Source organism: Octodon degus, unplaced genomic scaffold, assembly GCF_000260255.1.
Source record: "Octodon degus isolate 3935 unplaced genomic scaffold, OctDeg1.0 scaffold00089, whole genome shotgun sequence".
Taxonomy (NCBI): Eukaryota; Metazoa; Chordata; class Mammalia; order Rodentia; family Octodontidae; genus Octodon; species Octodon degus.
In genome coordinates this window covers 7,971,261-7,989,525 of record NW_004524665.1, presented here as the reverse complement: position 1 = coordinate 7,989,525, position 18,265 = coordinate 7,971,261, and the positions used below count along the sequence as shown (strand labels likewise).

The 18,265-nt window shown below is 49.9% G+C and overlaps 1 protein-coding gene across 2 annotated transcripts in view; it reads right to left on the bottom strand.

Annotated features, from left to right (window-relative positions):
• Ube2f (ubiquitin conjugating enzyme E2 F (putative)) overlaps positions 1 to 17,569 on the bottom strand; it is a 40,211-nt gene extending 22,642 nt beyond the window's left edge. Inside the window, exons 1-2 of one of the 2 annotated variants that reach the window (XM_023722057.1) lie at positions 17,532 to 17,569; positions 8,775 to 8,906 (exon numbers count right to left, since the gene is read on the bottom strand). In XM_023722057.1, the coding sequence (XP_023577825.1) occupies positions 8,775 to 8,892 (118 nt within the window). In that variant the 5' untranslated portion in view covers positions 8,893 to 8,906; positions 17,532 to 17,569. Of the gene's footprint in view, positions 1 to 8,774; positions 8,907 to 13,339; positions 13,493 to 17,531 lie in introns of those variants that run through there. The other variant, XM_004637343.2, reaches the window with a different exon arrangement.
• Between the last annotated feature and the right edge of the window lie 696 nt (positions 17,570 to 18,265).

The following is an 18,265-nucleotide window of genomic DNA, read 5'->3' as shown; positions in this document are numbered from 1 at the left end:
ATAATTAAAAAAAAAAAAGAAAATGTACCTATAAAAAAAAAATAAAGCAAAAAGAAACAAGTGGGATTGCATTAAATTAAAAGGCTATATGGGGAAAAAGGTGAAGCTTACAGACTGGGGGAAAATATTTGTGTGCCACACACCTGATAAGGGCTTAATATCAAAAATATACGAGGAACTCAAACAACTCAACAACAACCTGAATATAAAAAATGGACCTGAATAGACTTTATCTAAAGACAGAAAACAATCAATAAGCTTATGAAAAAGTGTCACCATCGCTAAACATCAGAGAAACAAGAAACAAAATCACAATTACATTAGCTCCTCACAGCTATTAGGATGGCTATTGCCAGAAAGACAAAGATAAAAAGTATTGATGGAGAAAAGTGAACCTTTGCATATTTCTCTGCAGCGCTATATGCAAGAGCCAAAAAAGAAACAAGGACCATGTCTGCCGGTGGACAGATGGACAAAGAAGTTGTGATACAAACAGGGATAGTGTTCAGTCTAATAAAGGAGGTCCTGCCACTTGTGACAACAGGGATGAACCTCCAGGACATTCCGCTAAGTAATGAGCCTGGAGAGAAAGAAGTACTGCTGCAGTGCATGGAATCCAGCAGACAAACATGCAGAAACTGAATATATTTGACAGTGGTGGCCAGGGACTCATGGTAGGTAGGAGGGCTGTGGGGTGGGGGCCAAAGGATGCACTGTTGCAGCTTGGTAGGATCTGTCCAAAGACCCAGTGTGACGTGTGAAGAGGTGGCTATACAAGCTTGATTTGTCACCATTTCACTCTGTATACAATACCAAAGCACTACACTATACAACTTAATTAATCACAAGGGGCATGGGGGCGGGGCACACACCTGTAATCCCAGCACTCAGGATGCTGAGGAAGGAGGATCACCATGAGTTCAAAGCCAGCCTGGGCTACGGAATGAGACCTTGCCTCAAAAACCCTAATTATTTGATAAGAGTAATCCACAGGGAAGCATCCCCCAAAGCACCTCAGAAGCAGATCAGACCTGCTAGGGCATCTGAACAGCAGGAGTGCAGGGGAGACAGAAGAGGGGTATGAGAAGGGCAGAGGTCATGGCGTGGTCTCCTTGGCCAGGGAAGTGAAGAATGGTTGCTGAGGCCAGAGTACCCCAAAGCTGCACACACAGTGCAGGAGCAAGAACCCTAACAGAGCACAAGCCTGGAGCCTGTCCTCCTGGCAGGTGTGATGCACCACACAGAACAGACTCAGACAGGATGGTGAGCTGTCAAGGGCCCACTGCCTTCACGCCTGTGCTGCACACCACACCCAGCACTAAGGGGCTGCTCCGCCCTCAGGAGGGGCAGCAGAAGTTCGGGCCAAGGGCAGTGTGCCTCACTTTCACTGTTTTCCACTAAGTGCTACCCATATAATCAAATTCTCACTTTAAAGCAAATCCTCGCTTACTTTATTCTACTATTGTTTACATTTCTGTTGAACTTAGGAGAAACTAAGAACTTAGGAGAAACTATTCTTGACAGCACTTCCTTTGAGAAACTGCAGCTGGCCCCTGGAATGTGGCTTTTGCTCTGTGGCAGTGGCCCAAGCCACTAGACAGAGGACCACTCAATCTGTGATGGGGTAAGTCCTGTTGTACAGCTCTGCCTAGCAAAACCAAAATTGTGCTCAAAGGGTATTAATTCCAAGTGAAGGAATGGAGGCAAAAGCATCAAGCGGGCAGTGCAGCGTGCCAGCAAAGTGGAAGGTGAGACCTGGGCACCGAGACAGCCACACCGACCTCCATAGAAGCAGTGGTGTGGGGGCGGGTGGAGCAGAGCGCAGACTCCATCCACTAGAGGCAGGTGGCTGCGCCTTCAGGGAAGAGCAGGGACAGTGTCTGCGGGAGGAGACAGAGGACACAGCACTGGGAGCAGGGATTCCCAGCCTGGGGCCCACCAGTCATAGAGCATAATCTGACTTTTCTCAACAGCCTCAATGAGCAATGATTTACTCAATATAAAGTAAGGCTACTTTAGCCTGGATTTGATAATTTTTAGTAAATTTTGGAGTTGTGTCTCTCACCAAAAGCCAGTACTTGCAGGGCCTGTAAAAAGCCTGACTCCCTACACCAACACACATCCCAGTTCCCAGGCATGGCTACACCGAGTTCTCCGTACCCTCACCTGGGGTCTCAGCCCGTTAGGGCAGTTGCAATAAAGCTCGATACATGACAGGCACTTCCCCAGCACTCTAGAGGCCATGAAGCTGTGCTCAAGATGCCAGCAGACTCAGCATGTGGTGGACACCGCCCTGCTATGTCCCCACAGGCCAGCAGAGGTGAGGCAGTGCTTAGGGTCTCTCTATAAGAACATCTGAACTAAAAGCCTTCCTGATCGCATCGCTTCATTGACAAGGTAACGATGAAAAATCAGGGTGATACAAACACCAGGCAGCCCTCTTCCCTGAAGGCACAGCCACCTGCCTCTAGTGGATGGAGTCTGCGCTCTGCTCCGCCCGCCCCCACAGGCTAGTGCCGCAGAGCACTCCACCATGTGACACAGCCACAGGACACCATACACACAGATGAACTTAACAAAAAGTTTTGCTTAGGTAACACAAAACAACACGTGTGGTCAAGACTGCAAGTCCCACGACAAGTGCTCTGCTTGTACCTGCATGTGCAGTGGAATTCATCACCAGAGGAGGAAAAGGGTGGAGGAAGAGCACCTGGCCCCTGGCACCATCCAAGGCAACACAGCTTCCTTCTGGGAGCCAGGATTTTCCTTTTTGAGAGCAAATCAGAGCCCACCTGAAGTGTGATGGCACTCAAATATCATGGATTACAATTACAAAACGCACCTGGTGGGGCCAGCCAGCTAGCTCAGGGGACTAAAGTACTTGCTTAGGCAGGCACAGTGGCCAGGGTTCCATGCCTAGCATGTTGTGCTGGCCCTGCTCCCAGGGCACGCTGAGACAGGATTGAGACAGGGTGTGGTGGTACACGCCTGTAATCCCGGATCTTGGGAGGCTGAAAAGCAGGAGGATCACTACGTGTGCAATTTGTATAGCGAGACCCTGTAGACCCTGTACTAAAACACATAATAAATAAATAAATAAATAAATAAATAAATAAAATCCACCTTACAACAACCCCATTTTAGTTATCTTTCTCCTTGCTAATAAATGCACCCAATACTTATGAGTTAACGGAGAAAACGCTGTTTTCCGTTCCCTGTCTGTAGAGGTTTGAGTCCACTCAGCTTGCTCTGAGGCAGGGGCTATCACCGAGGGGCATCATGGAAGAGAAACAGACCACTGCCTGGCAGGAAGAAAGGAGCAGGCCTGGCTTCTTTCGGTCCCTTGTATTGGACCTACGCTACAAATGATAGATGGTGCCGCCCACACCCAGGGTGGGGCTTCCATTATCCACACCCTTAGTCCCAGCAACACACTCTTAATCCACATTCATACACCCTAATCCAGCCACCCCAAACTCCCCACCTATGAGTACTGGAAACTTTAGGGAGACAGCTAGAGACAAACCTTAATACCCCCACACGACACACGCTCATCTCCTGCTGCCCTGGCCATCAACAGCACACCACCTGCCCAGCTGTGCACCTGCCCCAGCCCCTCAAGCCATCCCCGGCACTGCACACTGCACAGGGGCTATTCAGGGGCACAGCACCCACTACCTGTGGGGTGGCGGAGTCCACTTGTGAGGGCTGGCTCTCCTCACAAGCTAGGGACCAAGAGGACATTCCACAGGTGCTGGGGACTGAAGCTGAAGCTCTAGCCCCACTGTGATGAGGCACAGAGGGGTACCTTTAGGACTAAGTAGGTGCTAATGAGGTCACTAAGGATAGCACCCACAACACAATTAGTGCCCTTACAGTAAGAACAGTGTCCAGGACTCCCGCCACAGGACACAGGAGGTGGCGGTCTGCACAGCAAGAAGCAGTCCTTACCACCCTATCAGGAATACACCAACCAGCTTGGACATCTGGATTTTGCAGACAGCTCTTCCTGGCTCCCAGCCCCTCACAATGCCAGCCAGAGTGGCCAAGCCCTTCCTCCCAGGCAGACTTCCTAGACACATATTACACCCCCTTCCTGAATCCAGCTTTTGCTCTGTGGCAGTGGCTCAAGCCACTAGGCAGAAGGCCACTCAATCTGTGGTGGGTAAGTCCTGTTGTACAGCTCTGCCTAACAAAACCAAAAATGTGCTTGTGTGGCTCTGTCTCGGTACCCAGGTCTCACCTTCCCCGTCGTTGGCACGCTGCACTGCCCACTTCATGCTTTTGCCTCCTCCACTTGGAATTAAGAACACTGCCTTGTGGTTCTTGAACTGGCCTCCACCTGAGCTGGCTCTGTCACCACACTGACACCTCCCACCCTAATCGGCACTCCTTCACCACCTACAACACCTCACTGGGCAGCACTTGAAAGCCCACAGGCATCCACAGCTGTCTCCCCACCCAAGGCAGCCAAGTGCCACTTTCAGGGAGAAAGGTCGTAACCCCAAAAGGCAGGGCCAGTGTCCCTAAGAGTGAAAGCTAAGGCTTCAGGCCACCTACTTTGAGGCTGAGCCCTTGTCTTGTGTTACTATGGTCCTGCCTGCCACATCAGGCTACCGGGTGCACCCAAAGGGGTGACCAAGCACCACTGGGCAGTTCCTCTGGTGCCCACCCCTCTGCCACAGCACACAGAGGTCAGCCTAAGGGCCAAGCACCCGCCTCCACGTGAGCAGCGCCAGACTCCAGAACTCCCAACCTCATGTGCTAGCACATGCTGTGCTGACCCTGACAATGGAACAAGCCAAACTGCTCCAGGCCAGGCACAGCTGTGCATGCGAGATCTTGCTGAGGAAGTATGACATGGAAGGGTCACAAGTCTGAGTCCTGCTTAGGCAACTTGGCAACTTAAAAGAGCCTTTTGTCTCAAACACAGAAATAAAAAAAGACTGAGAAAGATGCTCAGGGTGAAAGCTCTGGGTTCTAACCCTCACTGCTACAACAAACAAACAGAAAGCAAGCCTGCCCCACCCGCCATAGCTGGATAGAACACACCTGGGGAGCAGTTAGTGCCCCCCCCTCCTTTTGAGGATGAGGGCTCCCCAGTGCCTGCACCTCTCCTCGAAGGGGCTCACAGGTTGGCTCTTAAGGTACCTGTGCTGAAGCTAGGACACAGCCCAGCTAGGAGAGGCTCACGCTCCAGGCTCCAGCCCCCAGAGCCAGCTGAGAGTTTGGGAGAGTCCTGAGCACACACAGCAAGGGGGTGGCTCAACTCCGAGGCTTGCTCCTGGAGCCCTCTGCTGTGGACCTGCACTCCCAGCTGCAATGCTAAGTCTGCCCCTCCCTGGCTGGCCTGGCCCACACAGAATATGGGTCTGCTAGTCCTCAACCCCAAGCCCAGCCCTGCTGCAGACTAAAACTCCCACCAAAGCACACACAAGAACCAGCCCTGCAGTGTTGGCAAAGGCTCCAACTAAAGGCCAAAGTCCCGCAGAAACTGAATCCCACACCAGTGGTACTAAAGGTGGGGCTGCAGGGAAGTGATGATGTCCAAGCCTGGCCCATGCATGGAGCTCCCTTCCAACGGCTGAGGACCTCCTCGCTGCCCTCCTGCTGCCCTTAAGGACACACAGCAAGCCGGTATCATCTCAGAGGCAGAAATCAGCCATCACCAGACACCATTCTTTGGCATCTTCCTCTTGAACTGCCCAGCCTGCAGACTGTGGGAAATATATGCATGCTGTGTAGAAAGTATACAGCCTAGGGCAGGGAAGATGGCTCAGTGGAATAAGCACTTGGCCTGGCAAGCACAAGGACCTGAGTTCAATCCCCGGTTCCGCAAAAAAAAAAAAAAAAAAGAAAAAAAGTATACAGCCTGTGGTGTTTTGTTATAGTAGCACAAATGCACTAGGACAGTACCTGAAGAGGGCTGACCCCGTGTCCCAAGGCTGCTAGGTGCCACCATCACGGGATGGCCCCTCATGTTTTTCCCACAGCACCCTCACTCCAGCCCTCACCCCAGCCCTGCAACAACACCCCTAGTCCAGTCCCTCTGGCTGGCTGGGCTCCTGGCTCAACCCGAGAAAAGGATTCAGGTCCTGGCAGGCTCCCCCAAAAGGGGGCTCCAGCCATATCCTCCTTTGGGCCCCACTTGGTGTCTGGCATGGAGACAGAGGACAAACTGACTCCTGGGCCTTCACCAGACCTGTCGCATTTTGAAGAAGCATGATCCTGTGTCGTCTTCAGAGAGCTGTTTGCTAAACCCTCATGGGGACCCACAGAGGTTGGCAGGTGGCTACAAGCAGGACAGGGCTTGACCCCCACTCAAATCAGTCTCCTTAAGACTACAGGAGCATGGGGCACATCCTCCCTCCGTGCTGCACACAGACACACTGATCATCAGGGGTGTCCGCCAAAAGCAGGTGACTCAAGAATCAGCCCTGAGTTCACAGTACCAGCCTCCAATACGCCAAGGTGTGAGATCTGCAGGACACTCAACCACCAGCCAGCCCTCAACCTAGGGTCACTGTGGGTTCCAGCAGAGCCCCCACAGGAGTGAGGCAGCCAAGGCAGAAACGGTCACCTCCCAGAGGTGGATCCAGGGACAACCACAATTCCAAAGCCAAGCCCAGCCTCTGTTCAGGGACCAGTCTGAGGTAGGGCAGGGAAAACAAGGAGCCAAGAGAAGCTTAATTTTAATACTGTGCTTTAAGGATGCAACTTCAAAACCCAAAGCTCCCCAGGGGCGCCCATGTGCACTCCAGCCACTGGCTGACTCCACACAGGCTCACTTTCCTCTTCTAGGCACCATACCCAAAGCCCCTTAAAGACACTGTGGATAAACGGGCATGGTTAATGAGTGCAAGGGCAAAAAGCTGTCCTTAACGTAGAAAAATAGATTCAAAAGTTTCAAGCAATGTTTCTTTGAGAAAACAGACCCAGACTTAAGCAGCAGACTGGGCCCGGTGCCTGTACTGGTAAAATAAGCCATTACCTTTCTACCTGTGCGTGGGCTACCCCTTTCCTCCTGTAAACCAAGCCCAAGCTTCTATAAATCTAAATTCCAGGTTGATGCCCCAAAGTATAAATATTCCTACCTCCTGACCACAACAGCCTAATACCCCTTGCAGGCCTCTCCCAGAGGCTTTCAAAGTTCTCCTCCTACTAGGGGGCCAGTGGTTCAGCAGCATGCCCCACAGGCACAGTGAGCCTGGGTCCCACTCCTCTCTGGGTGCACCTTAGACCCCTTTCAGCCCCGCCTCTCCATGCTCTCTTCCTTTCTCACTCTGACTGAGAGATCTGCCTTGCATTCACTGACTATCCTGAAACACTGTTTTGCAGTAAGAGCCTAAAAGCTACTGGACATAAGCTGAGGGCCCCATCTTGACCTAGAAGACATTCTCAGGCCCTTTCCAATGACCCTTCAGAAGATAAAACATACTGAATGCAAGCTGGAGTTCTATTAGACTTGGTACACAAGACTAAGACAGAAAAAACAATTCTCAGTTGACTTTTTTTTTGGAGACAGGGTCTCACTGTGTATCTAGGTTGGTTTTGAACTATGTAGCACAGGTTGACCTCCAGCTTGAAGTAACCTTCCTGCCTTGGCCTCCTGAGTGCTGGGGTTAAAGGTCTGTGCAACCACAGCCAGCTCTCTCACTTGCCCCACCAGGCTGTGTTACCCAAGCTAAGGCAAGGTTCAGCACAAGGAAGAGGACCTGCTAAGCCCCCAACCTGTTGCCTTCCTGCACCCTCTCCCCATCTCGGCAGCCAGCTGCACTGGGGAGGGAATAGGGTGCCGTCCCACACACCGATCTCCTATTACCAGAAACCTGAAGGATGCATAGACACAGCCACCCCTGCGGCCCACAGAATGGTAAGTGCAGGCAGTCCTAGTCCTGTCCTACCCCCCTTCCGTCGTGCTTAGCTACTATACTATACACCCAGGAAATACCAAAGAAGCCAGGTATACTGGCACACACCGGAGTTCTAGAATCCCAAAACTCTGGGAGGCCAAGGCAGGAAAAGCACAGATCCAGGCCAGCCTAGACAACTTAACAAGACCATATCTCAATTTTCTGAAAAGGCTAAGGATGTAGTTCAGTACTACAGTACTGTAAATCATTTATAAATCATACAGACATGTCAATGATGGGCTATAAAACAAAAAGCACCGTAAATGATATTCTCCTTAAAGACAGGAACTGTTTGTTGGCCTCATATCTGAGAAACTCCCTTTGCACCTGAACATCATGACCTTGCAGCTGTTCACTCAATGTGTGCAAAGCTAGACACACATAAACACGAAGAACACACATTTGCACACCACTCTCAACTCCCTAAACCTTTCTCTAAAGATAGCTTCCTCACAGACAGTGCATGAAACGACTGCTGTGTCCCCGAGACAGCACTCACCTGCACAGCGCTGCAGGCACGTGACAAGAAATGGTACTGAGACACCTGGTTCCACCCAGCCCACCCAGCCCACAGGGGCCCACACCAGCACGGAGCCTGTCTTCCCCTCCATGCTGGCAGACCCTGCGAAGGACATGCCCATGACAGTTTCTATACCACAATACCACCTCCTTGCCACTGCAGTCCTGCCATACTCATCATACAAGTCCTGCCAGTGTAAGGAAGCAACAGGCAATTCAATGCTAAAATCTTTTCAAACAAGTATTCTGATCAGAAGCAGAGCTTTACACCACAGCAGCTTCCAGGCCATCATTTTGTTGCAGATACAGGACACACAGACAGCTCCCATGGGTCGTGGTTACCTTTAACTAGCAACTTGTCTCTCACAGACACCCTTCGCGTGGAGTCAGTCGAGGCGGCTGGCGTCCGGGACCCTTTGAGACCATCATCCCGCTTCAGTTTGCTTGCCAGTGTTAGCATTACTGCTGACTTAGCTGAAAGACAGGGGAGAGCAGGGTTAGGGGTTCCCCTCTGCAAGGGGAACAACATACTACAGGTTACATTTTATGACATTATTTTATAAGGAATCATCCAAGAATCATATCCAAGTGCAGGAAATCTGTCCACACACTAAACACTAAAGAATCCAGCTGAGGGCCTGAATCTTGGTATCTTGCCTGAGTCCACTGCTTCAATTCCTCAACTACAAAACGTGTTCCCTGGTCAGAGGCAATGCTGTGTGCAACTACATGATGGTGCATAAGGCACTCTGTGAGTCCACGGATGCTAGTTTTGGAGGAAGCATTACGTGCAGCAAAGGGAAATCCACATCCAGAATATGTGTCTATGCCAATGAGGACAAAGTGCAGTCCCTTCCATGGTGAAAGTGGTCCCACCAGGTCGCAGGCTGATCACCGGTGGAATGGTGTCACATCGGGGACTCAGTGTTGGTCTCCATTGCCGGCATACTGGGCATTCAGCAGTGGCTGTGGCCAGATCAGCCTTGCTGAGTGGGAGTCCATCCCTGCCACCATGGCCACTCTGTTCATGGGCCCACTGGGCAATGACGGATGGCTGAAGGAGGAGGCTGGCCACTATCCACAGAACAGGTCATCTTAGTCACTTAATTATTAATGTCCTCTTCTGCTCATGTCACCTTTGGATGAGCACTTACATGGGAAACAAATATTTTTACGTCCTTTACCCACATAAGAGATGTCTATCCACATCTCTCCCCCCCAAATATCTTTGTCACCAATTTTCCAATCATGCTCCTTCCAAGTTCCTGACCATCTGGCAGACCACTGGCTAGGCCCACATGTATAGTCACGTACTGACCATTTCTTCTTCTGGGCAAAGTGTACTACCAGGAGCACTGCCTGAAGTTCTGCTCACTGTGATGATTTCCCTTCGCTACTGTCCTTTAGTGACATCCCAGAAAGGGGCTCTAACACTGCAGCTGTACACTTGTGGGTGGTACTTGTAGCATGTGCAGAGCCATCTGTGAACCAAGCCCTAGTCTTCCTCAATTATATGGTACACCCCACAATGCCATAGGTGCATGCTGGGAAATAGAAGGCAATATAGCAGGTGCAGGGGCCATAGGTATCTGGGCAACTTCCTCATGTAATGTACTTGTACTCCCTGGACCTGCCCTGGCTCTATCATGAATACACCACTTCCATTTAATGGCACTGTTGCTGAGCACATCCAACCTTATGACTTGGTGGGTCACATAATACCTAGGCCATGGTAGGCAACTCAGGTCTCATGGTGACCTGGTCCCATAGTCAAGCATTCAGCTTCCACCAATACCCAGTAGCAGGTCAAGTGCTGTTTCTCAAAAGGACAGTAGCTGTCTGCAGATGATGGCAGAGCCTTGCTCCAAAATCCTAAAGGCCTCCACGGCAATTCGCCTATGGGGGCCTGCCAGAGACTCCAAATAGCATTCCTATGTACCACTGACACTTCAAGTACCACTGGCTCTGCTGGCTCATATGGTCCCAGAGGCAGAGCAGCCTGAATAGCAGCCTGGACCTGTTGCAGAGCTTTTTCCTGTTCTGGGCCCCACTCAAAATTAGTAGCTTTTTGAGTCCCTTGGTAAATGGGCCAGAGTAAGATACATAAATGAAGAATATATTGTCTCCAAAATCCAAATAGGCCCACTAGGCGCTGTGCCTCCTTGTTGGTAGTAGGGGAAGCCAGATGCAACAACTTCTCTTTTACCTTAGAAGGAATATCTCTACATGCTCCACACCACTGGACCCCTAGAAACTTCACTGAGGTTGATGGGCCTTGAATTTTTGTAAGATTTATTTCCCATCCTCTGGGCCTCAAATGCTATACTAACAAATCCAAGGTAGTTGCCACCTCCTGCTCACTAGGTCCAATCAGCCTAACATCAGCAATGTAATGGACCAATGTGGTATCTTGAGGAAGAGAAAGACGCCCAAGATTCCTATGAACTAAGTTGTGACACAGGGCAGAAGAGCTAATATACCCTTGTGGTAAGACAGTGAAGGTATATTGCTGATCTTGCCAGCTGAAAGCAAATCGTTTCTGATGGTCCTTATGGATAGGTATGGAGAAGGCATATGCCAAATCAACAGCTGCATACCAACTACCAGGGGATGTGTGAATCTGCTCAAGCAAGGAAGCCATATTTGATACCACAGCTGCAATTGGAATCATCACTTGGTTCAGTTTACAGTAATCTACTGTTATTCTCCAAGACCCATCTGTCTTCTGCACAGTCCAAATGGGAGCATCGAATGGAGATGTGGTGGGGACCACCACCCATGAATCCTTCAAGTCCTTGGTGGTGGCACTAATGTCTGCAATCCCTCCAGGAATGCAGTACTGCTTTTGGTTCACTATTTTACCAGGAAAGGGCAATTCTAAGGGCTTCCATTTGGCCTTTCCAACCATAATAGCCCTCACATGGCAGGTTAGGGCACCAATGTGAGGATTCTGCCAAGTACTAAGTATATTAATTCCAATTATACATTCCATAACAGGGAAAATGACTACAGGATGGGTTTGAGGGCCTATTGGACCCACTGTGAGTTGGACCTTTACTAAAACTCCATTGATCACCTGACCTCTATAAGCCCCTACTCTTACTGGAGGGCCATGATAACGTTTTGGATCCTCTGGAATCAGTGTCAGTTCAGAACCAGGGTCCAGTAGTCCCCAAAATGTCTCATCATTCCCTTTTCCTCAGTGTACAGTCACTTGGGCAAAAGGCCTTAGGTCCCTCTAAGGAAGAAAGGGAGAAAGACTATAAATTTTGGGGACATTAGGATCCTTCCCCAAGGGGACCTGGCCTCCCCATCATTCAAGGGGTTCTGATCTGTAAACTGGCTCAAAGCTGGGAATTGGTTGAGGGGTCGTGATTGCCTATTAACACAATTTGAAGTAGGTCTCTGCTCTTTTGACCTTAATTTTTTTTTTTTTTTTAATGTATTTAGTATAGGATCTACATGGGTTACAGGGTCTTACTATACAGATCAGACTTGTAGTGATCCTTCCTGTTTTTCAGCCTCCCAAGCACTGGGATTACAGGTGCGTGCCACCATGCCCAGTCTGAGAACACAGAGCAGGCCAGGGATCGAACCCCTGGCCCTTTCATCTGCTTAAGCAGGTACTGTAATCCACTGAGCTACCCGGCTGCCCTTTGCCCTGAAATTTTTTTGATTATATAAATCTAGTAAAAATTTTATAGTTTTTCTATTTCACTTTTAGGAACACTATGGCTAATCAGCCAACACCATAGGTCTCATGTGTGAGATTATACTGGTCATTGTTCTGCTTCTGGGGGGCCTGCCCCTTAGCTCAGTTCTTCAAGTGGTGGCTTCAACAAAGCAGTCAGGCTCAGGTTGCTGTGGTTCCATCCCAACTCAAGCCAGCCAAACCTGCCCTGAAGGCATTTGGAGAAAAAAAAAAAAAAAGCCCTTCTGTTCCGCTTCTGCTGTCCATGGTGATTAAGTGCTGCCACTCTGGGATCCAATCAAGGCCACTGCCCTTAAATTTCCTGAGTAACCATGGCAGTCCCCACAAGATTTGGCATGCAGAGGAGAGCAATAATGGGGCTCTTCAGGGATGCTAGTGTTTCCCTCATAAATCTGTTTCTCTAGGTGTTAGTGAAGGGTATGATTTTGGGATCATCCCAATGAGGAAGATTAGGTCTAACACGACAGATCCACTCCAGCATTCCCATTTCTCTAAGCCTCTGAATCCCTTCATCAGTAGTAAACCACGGAATACCCGACATCTCTAACTCATTCACCGAAAGCTGTATTTTGAGCCATACTTCTGTCAACCAGCCAAGCAGACTATTAACATCTTTATTACACAAGCTTAAATTCAGATACCCTACTTAATGGGCCTGTATCAACAAATTCGGCCAGGAGTATGTTTTTGCCACCACTATCCCACACTCATAAAATCCATTCCCATGCTTGCTCATTAGGCCTCTGCTTGTAAGAGTTAGAAAACTCAAGAAGTTCTTTGGGAGAATAAAGGACCTCTTCATGGATCTCACTGTGTACGTCACCCCTAAGTGCCCTAGGTAATTTAAACCAGGTTATGGGCCCAGAGGCAAAAATGAGTGGTGAGAATGGGTCCTGAGGAGTCTCAGCATTTGCCTGTTTGGTCAACACAGGATTAGTTTCTCCAGATACGTTAGGAGACACTAACACCGCAGGAGATGGTGGCAGTGAGTGGGGGAATCTTTCCTCTGGAAAAATAATTTCATTGGTATCTTGGAGCTCAACATCCTCAGTCTTCTCAGTATCCTCCCACACATCTCCATCCCACTTTATGGGACCCCATTCTTTCTTATAACATGTATAAGGAATTCCAAGATTGGCTTACAACGGTCAGCCACAGAGTCAGATGAGGCAGCAAGCAGAGGGCGACTGCACACCAGAGACTGAAGGATTCAGTACAAGGTCTGGAGCTCACTGCAGTGCTTTGGGCAAGTCTGTATCAGGGGGCTGACGAGTCTACACCGGAAAGCTGCAGGACCCAAGGCAGAAGCTGAAGAGTCTGCACTAGAAGCCGGGGATGATGACGTCCAAGCAGACTGCGTTCCAAGCACACTGCGAAGACTGGAGCTCCTTCAAAGAAAACAGAACCTTCTGTCCCTCCTCAGTTCCCTTTTATATCCTCTGAGTGGTGAGCCACACCCTTAGGTGGCTCCTCTACCCTAGGGTGTGGAATTGCTGAGCTGATTTAGTTAACCTTCTAAACTTCTCAAGTGGACACAGTCAACCAACACTACACCCTTCAAAACTTAGTTACCAAAAAAGTTCACCAACACTGGTAAGACTGGTTTCCTTTATAAGGAACATGGCTAAGTTCTGCGCCATTCTCCAAAAGTCCGATATTCCCTTGGTACCAGGCTCTGTGTCAAGCACACAACTCAGGAAAGGCTTAGATCTGGCTATCCCTCCAGAAGCTTTGTACACTCAAAGGGAGGCTCTGGAAAGGGCCTGGTTAGGGCCCCTTAGCAGACCCACCGCTAGGAGGTGGGCTGGGCTGGAAGAGGCGGCCACTGGCCTGTAAAGGCTTCGCATCCTCCCTAGCTCCTCCCTTTCCCCCTCTGCTCCAGGAACGGGCCTGGAGCACCTCCATCTCTCTGCCCCACTGCACCATCCTACCCTACAGACAGAATAAATCTCTCCTTCCTGAAGCTGTGGGTGTCAGGCATTGTCTCAGCAGTAAGGACAGCAACCAAGACAGGAGCCTCTCTAGGTTCTCAACCAGCAGGGCCCACTGTCCACTGGTAAGTCGGCATGTTCTGCAACTGGGGCCCCCAGGAACAGCAGCACAGGCTTCAGGACAAGAAGACAGCAGAGCCTTCTTACCTTTTGGCTTCTTTTAACACAGGTGTGGGCAGAATATTGCATTAGCCTGTCCTAGTTTATTTACATTTTTGGCAGCAGTTTCAAGACTAAATTGTAGGGGCCGGGGAGATACCTCAATAAAAACACACTTGCCTGGCAGGTGCAAGGGCCGGAGTTCAATCCCCAGTTCCGCCAAAAAAGACTAAATTGTAATTAATGCCTCATTCCCTGGCAAGCTCAAGGGCCTGAGTTCAATCCCCGGTTCTGCCAAAAAAAACCAAAAAATAAAAATAAAAAATAAAAAAAAAGAAAAAGTGTGTGTCCGTGTGTGTGTGTGTGTGTGTGCGCGTGTACGCAGTTTTAGCTTCTGATTAGTACAAGCCACAGGCAGAGACTCCTGGATACTCATGCTCCTGTCCCTGGGATCAATACGCTACACCTGAGCAGCTCCTTCGCCGCAGGGAAGCTGACACAACGCTGTCACCAGGGGCTCCACTCAAAGGAGGGTGCCACAGCTTGGTGGTGCCTGTTACTTTCCTCCCGTTGCTGGGACAAAATACCCCATGCCCTGAATCAAGGAAATTAAGGAAGGAAAGGTTTATTTAGCTCAGTTTGGGGAGGTTTCAGTCCATAATCAATCAGCTGGCTCCAAGGCAGAGTGGCACACGGCAAAGGGCAACAGTCCATGGCAGCAGAAAACAGCACAACAACAAGAATGAAAGGGCCAGCCAAACAGCTCAGTAGATTAAAACACCTGCAAGCAGGTGCAGGGGCTGGGGGTTCAGGCCTGCAACAGACTGGGCGTGGTGGCACACGCCTGTAATCCCAGCTCTTGAGAGCTGCAAACAGGCGGATCACTAAGAATCCAATCTAGTGAAACCCTGAACACCCTGTAGACCCTTCTAAGAAAAAAAAAAGAATGAAAAGGAAAAAACAGAGGCAGCAACAGCAGCAGAGGCAGAGAGCAAGCCTCTCTACCTTCCTTATACTATATCCAGGCTATCTGTTCCAGGGTAGGTGTAGCACTCACACCCATAATCTCAGCAGCACTTGCACCCATAATCCCAGCACTGGATCATGAATTAATCACAAATTCTAGAAACCCAACATATGACTACATGAGGCTTTGTGGGGCCACCTAGATACAAAACATATAGATCTACAAAGACCCTCAAGAAACTACCTTCAATCTCTAACATTCACTCCCACTAATATCAGCTTCCTACTTTACGCTGGAAATTTTTTTGAGGACAAAAAAATTCCATAATTTGCTTCCTTATTTGAATGCCATTTCCTTTTTAACAGCCTTCTAGTATTTTCAGTAGAAAATGATCTAAATTTCCAAACTGAAACTAGACCTGTGGTTTGAGGCAAAGATCCCAAAGCCAAAATGAGAGAATACACTTCTCTCTCATTAGTACCTTAGACCACCTTTAACTCGTATCTCTTGCAGGCTTCTCGCACCAACCTTTGTGTAACCCTTAAAAACTGTCAGGTTTCATTTTATTTCATTTCTATTACAAAAACAATAAACCGAATGTGATCTTGTGAACTGCTCACTGCCGTATCAAGGACTTGGAAGCACATACCCTGTTGTCCTTAACAAGCTCCAAAGGACAGTTCACTGCTTGCTAGCATTAGGAAGCCCTTAGAATGGCAAATCTGGGAAAGACTTCTTCCCTCTCCCATTCCATTTTACTATGTGGCCCGGGACAATGCGCCAGAGGGTGGGCTGTCCAAGGACACCAAGGCTCCTCCCAGCCATCACTATAGAACTGGCTTCCCCTGGGGGATGGATCCTAATGTGGTCAAGGTCAGGGTAGAAATCAAGGTTGAGACTGATCAGGCACATGTTTTAAAATGGACAGTTGTGTGTGCTCCAATTATACCTCAATACAGTTCACAAAACTGCAAAGACAAAAACTCTGGTGCTAGCTCTTGCAGTCCCACTCCACCACTCCACTCCACTCTTAGGGGGACCCAATGGAGCTCAACCCTCAAAGGTGAGCACATAATTTCCAGCTTCACCCAGGGCCTGGTAACTTCCTTCTGCTGCTATCGGCGCTTTACAAGGGAAATCTGGACACCTGCAGGGGCTTCAGGCAGCATCCCATCCAGGGCCATGCTCCCACCTGGACAGACCTTGTGAGGAAACCCTCAAGCAGCTGTGCATCACACAGGTCAGCGCTTGCTAGCCTGGTCACCTTCACTCTATGTGCCTGGATTTGAGCATATCAGTCCTGCCCCGGAGAGGGCCACCTGATATTACACTACTAGAGCCCCCAATGCTCTGGACAAAGATTACCAAATACACAGCCTCGGACTGCCTTCAGTGGTGCAAACAGGGCAAAAGGCAGAAATAAAAGCACAGAACATGGAAGAACTACCAACAGACTGTGGAAAAGCCAGTCCCAGGGCACACACGTGCTCCAGCTCCTGAAGACATGCACCTCAGGACCACTCAGAGTAGCTGAGGGTCACTCACTCAGAGAAAGGGCCATCCCAAGACACTCCCACTGTGCTGCACGCCTCAGCTATGTCCATAGCTCTTACCTCACCCACAGTGACATCCTCTCTGGGGTCAGAGATCAGGCACCCTATAATCAACACCCCCCCAGAGGTCAGATTCCTGGCTTTATCTTCAACAAGTCCGTGGCCCTTAATAAAACACACAGGGGCCCACAGACTGTACAAGGTATGAAAGCCACATTGGTGTTTGCAAAACTTACCTTCCTAACGATCTTTTTTTCTTTTTTTTTTTGCAGAACCTGGGATTGAACTCAGGCTCTTATGCTTGCCAGGCAAGCACTTATTCTACTGAGTCATCTCCCCAGACCCCCACTTTCCTAACATTCTAAGAAGTATGTGAATATGGGTGACCATGTACATCTCTAGCTGCATCATTATCACTCACCACCTCAGGGATGAGCCACTGCCTAATTTGGAAATGTTTCCATAGTGACAGAATTAAATCTATACAAAGGATTTCAAACAAAAATATCATTCAACTTGTGGAGAGGTTATCTGGCCACCTGCAGGTGCTTCAGAATTCTTTGCCTCTTCAATATGTCTCACTTTTTGAAGATCTGGCTTAAAACTGAGCTTTCCCTTTCCCACAAGTGACATCTGAGGGAGGCAGCATTTCAGAGACAAATGAGCCCTTGTAAACAGCAGGCTTGGTCTCTAAATTCCACACGTTGCAACTGACCCAGTTAAGTTCCTCCTCTGGGTGGACCTGGTTTTTTAGACTGTCCCAAGAAGAGAACTCACCGCATTATTCACCAGTCTCGTCATCAAGTTCTGTTTACTTTGTACTATGGCCTGCAGTGGTGAAATAGGGCCGTGTCACTTGTGTAGGGACACCAGGGGCACAAGGTAAGAGTCACTGCTCTCCTCCCCATAGGCCTGCCGTGGTGAAGTCCCCATCCAAGCACAAAAGACGGAACCGCGGGGGGGCGGGGGGGGCATCAACTTCCCCAACCCAGGGCCCGGACCAGCCCACACCCCAAGATCCTACAGAATAATGATGTCCAGGAACCTCCAGCCTGCCAGTCTGATTCACCGCCCGGTTGAACTCCTTTTATTTGCAGCAGTCAGTATCCTGGGCTACCTGAGGGACAGGTACGGGAGTGCACCTCAGCCCCACGTCCTACAGCAGTGTCCACCGCCTCTGAATCTCTCTCGGCCTCTATACTTCTCTCCCCATCGAGGAAGTCGGTCATTTCTGGAAGCTTCTACTCAGTGTGACAACCAGGGCCGGGGTGCCCTCCCTCAGTTCCCCACCTAACCCTACTCCGTTCTGATCGGCAGGTCCCACCTGGAGCTCGCCCAACCCTGCTCCGGGCTGGAGGGACGCGGCGCCGGGCGAGCCCGACCCTGCCAGCATAGCGGAGAGGATGAGCCGGGGAGGCCGCACCCCGGGCCGCGCGGGCGGGCGAGTCTGAAGCGGGCGCCGCGCTCTCCTCCGCCCGGCGGGGCCGCATCCCGGCGCCGGCGGTGACCTT